The 8,581-nt window shown below is 41.4% G+C and overlaps 1 protein-coding gene across 1 annotated transcript in view; it reads right to left on the bottom strand.

Moving 5' to 3' along the window:
- Positions 1-1,592: 1,592 nt before the first annotated feature.
- The window catches only part of tada1 (transcriptional adaptor 1), a 51,144-nt gene continuing 44,155 nt past the window's right edge, over positions 1,593-8,581 (bottom strand). Inside the window, exon 8 of the mRNA XM_078561570.1 lies at positions 1,593-2,526. Within this exon, the coding sequence (XP_078417696.1) occupies positions 2,377-2,526 (150 nt within the window). The 3' untranslated portion in view covers positions 1,593-2,376. The remainder of the gene's footprint in view (positions 2,527-8,581) is intronic.

The raw sequence follows: 8,581 nt of genomic DNA, 5'->3' as shown, positions 1-8,581 counted from the left end.
CATACCAATCTAGGAAACTATCTTGTATACATTCCAGGAATAACTCCAAACTACTGCTGCAAATTTGATTTGCCCAGTCTATATGAAAATTAAAGTCACCCATGGTTACTCCCTTATTACGCAGGCCTCTAATTCATTGATTTATACCCTGCTCTTACCCCACAACTTGCGTCAGGGAGGCCTATGAACAACCTCCCGCCAATTCTTTTCTGCCTTTTGCTGTTTCTTAGCTCCAACTAATCTGATTCTACTTGATTTTCTGGGCTAATATCCTTTCTCTCTACCGTTTTTATCCCATCCTTTATTATCAGGGCTACCCATCCTCTAAAAGAGAAGTCTCCGTAATGGCCATTAAGTCAAACCTATTAATTTCTATCTGTGCTATTCATTCATTCAAGTTCTTGCGAATGCTTCGCGCAGATTTAGTGCCTTTAGCCCTGACTTATTTTCTATTTTTTCCTGATGTCCCCTTAGTCGTTAATGTCCTATTACGTTTGTTACTCATTGTCCAATTTGCTTATTTTTTTATCCAAAACGTTGCTCTATTCCAAAGCCCATTTCCCTTGGTGCTTTTGAATTTAACCTATCCTGAATCCTCCCCACTTCACCTTTCTTAAAGCCCTGTCAACTGCCCTGGTTTAAGTGGAGCTGTCCCACTGCAACTGTTCACTCTTTACCCAGCACTGGTATCAGTAAACTATTAAGCAAAATTCCACTATAAGGACATGGATAGCAAAGGCCTTGCTTGTGAGTGAAAGAGCATTCCAGAGGAAAATGTGTGAGGACCATGGCTGTTGGTCCACTGGAAGAATCCAAGGTAATAGTGGGGGGGGGGGGGGGGGGGGGGGGGGTAAAAGGTGAAGGGGTCAGGAATGGCGTTAGCCTGGAGTAGGTACTGGACAAGGATCTGTTAGAGGATGGGGAATTTGGCATCGCTCTGCATGAGGCAGCATCAGTACCTCGATAGGCCCTTTGGAGAAGGCAAAGAGGGTAACTGAAGGATCCAAGAAGGGGGAAAAGAAAAGGAATAGAAGCAATGAGCTTGTGAAAGATCAAAAATTGTCTTCTCAGTACCTTGACATGACAATAAAATATTAGACATGATAATAAAATATTACAATAACTAATTAACCAACTGTCAGCCCACAAGTTAATGCCATTCACTAAAGCACTTCCCAAATCATAGCCAACAATCCCAATATTTGTGCATCACCAAGATATACAGAACTCTAAAGGAGAAAGTTTAAGAAGGGCAAGCATATTATTAAGGGACCATTAATGCTGTTGACCAATGATTCAAAAGAATAAGCCAACTTGAAGTTCTTACATCAGGTAGTGAATCAGCAGAGTGGAAAGGGGTACATTTTGAGAGGGGGTCTGGAAACAATTATAAACCACAAGCTAATTTAAGGACCAACATCTTCATACTTAGGAGATTGCATTCAAAAACAAAATACAGTGGAAGGATACAGACTTTGAATACTATGTATCTTGGATTAGATTGTTAGGCAAACCAGTAAGGAATCACATGTTATGGCTGTGCATTCCAGATTCTGAGATTAACCTTTGGAAGCTTTTCACCACCACCTAAATTTGTTTGTTTTTTGTACATTTACATTTTAATAAATCAATACTGCTGTTTTGCATGTAAACTACAAAATAAAATAAATACACAAAAAATGAAAAAAAGTACTTGTGTATACAAAAAAGACACCTACATTCTACTTGATCAATTGTTACAATTTCTTATTGTACAAAAATAAAATTATTTCATGGTGCTATTACATTGCATTGTTAATCTTGAACCTTTAACCATTTTGCACATTGATAAAGATATCTATATTCAGTTAAAATGTTTATTAAGCAAAGAGGGATCTGAAATGAACCAGCAAAGTTTATCATTTGCCTCATCATTAGATATGTATTAAACAAAATAGACACACCATTAGGCCTTTAAGTTATGCTGTGGGATACTCAGTGCAAACCCTTGCTCAACCTGTTTTCTCTGAAATTCAGAGGAATTAACCAGTTTATTTTAGATATGTTGCAATAGTAGAACTTCAGGATGTTTGTACATGAATATCACACTAGGTAACTTCAATCTTAGAAATGGGTTTGTATCTTGCTCATTAAGAGATTCATGAGGAATATTTTATCCAAATTGTCAGGCTGAAGTTAAATTCTAATTTCCATTGTTTCAATTTACACCTGTCATGACATACTGCCAATGATGCTCATCACTATAACAGACTCTACCCAGTGATGACAGACTGAGAATGAGGTTGAGATGGTGTCTGGTTTAATGCAGTGATTATTGAATTCACACGGAGTGGAGCCAAAGCATGCTCTGAACTCTAGCAATTGGTCTAAAGTCAGTCAACAAACAAGTCCCTCCTTGACTGCCAGCCTCTGACGGTGGATCTTATCCTGCTCCAACTCCTCATGGCTAGGATGCCAGAGTCTAGCCAATATCCTTTCTATATTCAAGGCGTAGACTGTGTGGGCTGGTATCACTTCCCTGTGTACCTACAAAGGGAAACAAACAGTAAGTGCAAAAGGAAGTAGGGAAGATAAATTAGAATACTTCAAACTTAGAACAAATTTCAGATAACTTGGAAATAAGCAGAGGTTGAATGTGTGCTCAAGGGTGGACTTCAAAAATCTTTAAAATTTACACTGTTAAAAGCTGAAAAACCAAGATGCAACAATATGTTCTACTGTTAAGGAACCAGTAGTCACAGCACTTGTTTGCAATTATCTAGACCCACTCAATGTCATCTCCAAATTAGTTAAATTTACACATACATCTGTCCGTCAACACAACACCGCTCTCAAGAGTTAAAGAAAGGGATACCCACCTGCCCCATTTAGGATTTGGAAGAGTCTCCCATCACTGAGCTAGCTTTGTCCCCTGCTAGGTACATATATCCAAATGCTTAAGTCAATTATTTTAAGCAATTATTATGCTAAAAGTGGCAAATAACAGATCACAGTGATGGGAACAGGAGTAGGCATTCAGTCCTTGGGCCTGTTTTGCCATTTAGTTAGATGATGGTTGATCTGTACCTCAATTCTATTTACCTGCCTTTGAACCACATCCCTCAATGCCCTTACCTAACAAAAATACATTCATTGAAGCTTTCAAGACTGAGATTGATGACCTCAGAGTAAATGCACCACTAGTTAGCAGCAACCACAACATGACTGAATTTTACATCCAGTTTGAAAGGGAGAAGAGTGGGTCTAAGACTAGTATTTTAAACTTAAAAAGGGCAACTATGTGGGCATGAAAGCTGAGCTAGCTAATGTTAACTGGGATACTAGGCTAGGGGATAGGTCAATAGAGAAACAGTGGCAGACGTTTAAGGGGATATTTCAGAATACTCAGAATAAGAATATTCCTACTATGAAGAAAAATTCTAAAGAGAGGACCCACCATCCGTGGTTACCTAAGGAAGTTAGGGAAAGCATCAAACTTAAAGAAAAAGCATTTAAGTGCACAAAGGTGAGTGGTAGGTCAGATGATTGGTCAGAGTATAAAGAACAGCAGAGAATAACTAAAAAGGTTAATCAGGAGAAAGAAGTTAGAGTATGAGAGGAAGTTAGCAAAATAGGTAAAAGCGGTAGCAAGAGTTTCTACAACTATTTAAAAAGGAAAATTGTATGTAAAGTGAGTGTTGGTCCTCTAGAGAGTGACAATGGGGAGTTAATAGCAGATAATAAGGAAATGGCCAATGAAATGAACAAATATTTTGCTTCTGTCTTCACTATAGAGGATACAAAAACCTTTTCAGTATTGGCTGTAAATCGGGAAGTGGAGGGGAGAGAGAAACTTGGTGAAATTACAATGACTAGGGAAGCAGTACTGAGCAAACTGATGGAGTTGCAGGCTGACAAGTCTACGAGTCCAGATGGGCTTCATCCTAGAGTCTTGAAAGAGGTGGCTAATGAGGTAATAGATGGGTTGATTTTCCAAAAGTCCCTAGATTCTGGAAAGTTTTCATCAGACTGGAAAGTAGCAAAAATAGCCCCTCTATTCAAGAAGGGAGGCAGAAAAGAGGAAACTATAGGCCAGTTAGCTTGGTGTCTGTTGTGGAGAAGGTTTTAGAGTTGATCCTCAAAGAGGTTATAGCTGGGCACTTAGAAAAGGTAATAGGGAAGAGAGTCAGCATGGTTTTATGAAAGGGAAATCATGTTTAATCAATTTATTAGAATTCTTTGAAGGAGTAACATGTCCGGTGGATAGAAGGGAGCCTGTAGACGTACTGTACTCGGATTTCCAGAAAGCTTTTGATAAGGTGCCACCTCAAAGATTATTGCAGAAAATAAGAACTCGGTGTAGGGATAACATATTAGCCTGGATGAAAGATTGCCTGGCTGGCAGAAAACAGAGAGTATGCATAAATGGGTCTTTGTCTGATTGGCAGGATGTGACAAGTGAAGTCCCACTGGGGCCTCAAGCTTTTTACAATTTACATCATTGACTTAGATGAGGGGAGCGAAGGCATGGTCGCTGAACTTGCAGACGACACAAAGGTATGTAGGAAAGTATTTTGTGAAGAAGACATAAGGAGTTTGCAGACCGATATAAATAAATTGAGTGACTGGGCAAAAATCTGGTAGATAGAGTATAATGTAGGGAAATGTGAAGTTATTCACTGTGGCAGGAACAATAAAAAAGCAGAATATTACTTAAACGGAAAGCAGCTGCATAATCCTGAGGTGCAGAGGGATCTAGGTATTCTTGTGCATGAGTCACAAAAAGTTAGTATGCAGGTACAGCGTATAATCAAGAAGGCGAATGGAATGCTATCCTTTACTATGGGAGGAATTGAACATAAAAGTAAGGATGTTATGCTTCAGTTATACAGGGCATTGGTGAGACTGCATGTCAAATACTGTGTGCAGTTTTGGTCTCCTTAATTAAGGAAGCATGTAAATGCATTGGAGGCAGTTCAGAGGAGGTTTACTAGATTGATACCTGGAATGAATGGGTTGCCTTACAAGAATAGGTTGGATAGGCTGGGCTTGTTTCCAATGGAGTTTAGAAGAATGAGGGGTGACTTGACTGAAATATATATATATATATATATATATATAAGATCCTGAATGGTCTTGACAAGGTGGATGTGGAAAGGATGTTTCCTCTTGTGGGTGAGTCCAGAACTAGGGGGCACTGTTTTAAAATTAGGGGTTGCACTTATAGGTCTGAGATAGGGAGAATTTTTTTTCTTTCAGATGTGCGACTTTGGAATTCTCCGCCTCAGAAGGCAGTGGAGGCAGGGTCACTGAATATTTTTAAGGCAGAGGTAGGTAGATTCCTGTTGGGGAAGGGAATCAAAGGCTATTTGGAGTAGATAGGAATGTGGAACTCAAAACACAAACAGATCAGCCATGATCTTATTGAATGGCCGAGTAGGGTTGAGGGGCTGTATGGCCTACTTCTGCTGTTATTTTGTATGTCCGTAATTGTTTCAGATGCACAGCCCTTTGGACAGAGTTCCACCCTTTTTCTGAAAAGATGCTTCTTGATTTTGCTCATGTATGGCCTAACTCTAATTTTAAGATCATCTCCTCTTGCTCTTAATTCCTTACAGTTTCTCCATATCTGCCCTATCAAATACTTTTGACATCTTTATGACCTCGATTAGATCTCTCTATTCTACTCAATGGAATACAAACTAAATTTGTGCAACTTCTCTTCATAAGTTAACCCTCTAAGTTCCAGTATCATTCTGGTAAATGTTCACCACACCTCCTTCAAGACCAATATAATAATTTCCTAGTATTCCCATCGAGGAGGCCTTGCCTCCCCACTGACCCCGCCATTGGATTCCCCATACCTTCACAGGACTCCTCACTCCCCCCCACTGCGGGCCCGAATCACACCCCATGACCCGACTGGACCCCACTGACCCCCTCCCACCCAACAGGCCCAACTTTCCCCCTGACATGACCTGAAGCCTCACCCCACACTTGACCCGACCAACCCCCAACCAGAGGTTTGACCTCTTGCCCGACATCCCCTCGCCTCCCCGAATGTCCGAAATCCCTCCCTCCCACCCCCCGCCGAATGTCTGCCCCTCCACTCTCCTGACGTCTGGCCCCACCCCCCCAAATGTCCGACACCTCCAGCCCCCCCGAAGTCTAACCTCCAGACCCCCGAAGTCCAACTCCTTCCCCCGATGGCCAGCCTTCAGCCACCTCTCTCCCCGCCCCGCAACACCCGATGTCAGACCTTCACCCACCTTCCCACCCTGCCCCTCTCCCTCTCCTCACCCCTGCCACCGATGTCTGACCAGAAAGCGTGTGTATGATTGAGGGGGCAGCGCTGAGGCACTGATGATACAACTCTATGGAACCACTTTTTGGCACTTGTGAAATCTGGCTTGCTATTTAGCCAGACAAACAATTCCTGCGAATGATGCAAATTGTTTCTCCCTCCACCCAAATACATGGGGAAGCGACTCTTCCTTTCCTATGCTTTGGGAAACAGTTCATTGCACTGCGTTTCAGCTCTGTTTAATGTACTGCCTTCAAATTATTTTGTTCTGTTTATGTGTACTCAGACTTGAATAAACCAGCGCTTTGTTATTTCAGATTTCTAAACTTGTCACCACAAAACATCTAACTGAATTTATGTTTACTGTTGCACACGATTAGCAAAATTCTATGATTTCCAGCAATTTGCCATTTCAGGAAGCATCCAGCATAACAGTATCAGATCATGTATATAGCTCTCACAGTAACACAAACATTACTAGCCTATACTGAACAAAGAATATGGGCCCAATTAAAGAGTTTTGGGAGTTGATGTAATTGCATGACATGCCTGAGCAGGAGGAAGACTGACTCCCCCAGTAATAGTTGCAATTCTTACAGAAAGTGTGTGGTCGAGGGGGCAGTGTTGGAGCACTGATGATGCAACTCTATGGAACCACTTTTTGGGTTAGAATCTATTTGGATAGAGCTAAGGGACAAAAATAGTGCAATTACATTGCTCGGTGTAGTCTACAGGCCACCAACTAGTGGAAAGGATGCAAAGCGACAAATTTGCAAAGAAATTCCAGAAGTGCAAAAGTTATAGAGTATTTATAATGGAAGACTTTAATTATCCAAATATAGACTGGGATAGTAGTGTAATGGGCAGAGGGGGGCAAGAGGTCCTAGAGTGTTTCTTCAGCAGTATGTTCCAGTCCAACAAGGATGGAGGCACTGTTAGGCCTGGCTCTTGGAAATGAGGTGGGACAAGTACATCAAGTGTCAGTAGGAGAACATTTAGGGGACAGCGATCAGTGTGTCAAATGTTTTAGGCTGACTATGAAAAAGGACAAAGAACAGTGCAGAGCAGAAAAAGTTAACTGGGGGAAAGCCAACTTCAATGGGGTAAGAATGGATCTGGGCTGAATAGATTGGAGTCAAAGGTTGGCAGGGGAAACAGTAACTGAACAATGGGCTATCTTCAAAGAGATGATTATTTTAGGCACAGTCAAGGTATATTCCCTTGAAAGAGAAAAGTGGGACAAACAGATCCACAGCTCCCTGGATGACAAAGGAGGTAGAAATTAAGATAAAGAAGAAAAGGTGTGCTTATGACCTGTGTCAGGTAGAAACCAAGCTGAATATAGAAGGTTCAGAGGAGAGGTGAAGAAACAAATAAGAAAAGCAAAGAGGGAGTATGAAAAGAGACTGGCAGCTAACATAAAAGGGAATCCCAAAGTCTTTTTATAGGCATACAAATAGTAAGATGGCGGTAAAAGGAGGAGTAGGGCCTATTAGGGACCAAAAAGGGGATTACACATCGAAGCAGAGGGCATAGTTGAGGTACTAAATGAATACTTTGCACCTGTCTTTACCAGCTAAGAAGGTGCTACCCAGCCCGTGGTCAAAGATAAGGCAATTCTGAAAGTAGATCGTTCTGCACTGGAGTGCTGCTTTAGATACACAGAGTACCGAGTGGGAGTTTGGTGAGTGAGGGAGTTTTAAGGGCTAATTCCTATTTAAAGTCTATTTTTTATTTAATTTAGCAATTAACTAAAAATTACTTAACTTAAGAGAAGTTGAGTTTTATTCCAGCCTTAGAATAGGGGTATAGAAGCTCTCTGAGATCAGCCGCACCTAGTTAATTAGGTAGCCAGCTTAAACTGGTTTTCAGAAGCTTGAATCAGTTGTTTTTTCAGGGAGCATTAAAAGAGGCCTTCCCTCAGTGCTGCTTTGTCAGCATTGGAGTGCCGAGTGGGAGTTTGGCAAGTGGAGGAGTTATTAGGGGAAGGAGGTGCCCCTTTCTTTTTCTACCTTTTTTCAGTCTCCAGTAGCTCTTACTTCGGTATAGGGGAAGAAGCTGACTGATGAGTAACTAGTAACTTATTTCAATTGTAATAGTTTTTAAAGTTACAGTATGGCAAGGCAGCTCAGCCCAGTAGAAGTGACATCCTGTGGAATGTGGGAAGTCATGGATGTACAATGTGTTCTGGACAAACACATCTGTAGGAAGTTTCACCGGCTACAGAAGCTTGAGATCTGGGTTTCGGAACTCAAGCAGTGGCTGGAGTCACTGTGGTGCATCCGCAAGGCTGAGAGC

Source organism: Cetorhinus maximus, chromosome 17 (genome assembly GCF_964194155.1).
Source record: "Cetorhinus maximus chromosome 17, sCetMax3.hap1.1, whole genome shotgun sequence".
Classification (NCBI taxonomy): domain Eukaryota; kingdom Metazoa; phylum Chordata; class Chondrichthyes; order Lamniformes; family Cetorhinidae; genus Cetorhinus; species Cetorhinus maximus.
This window is presented reverse-complemented; position numbering and strand designations above follow the sequence as displayed.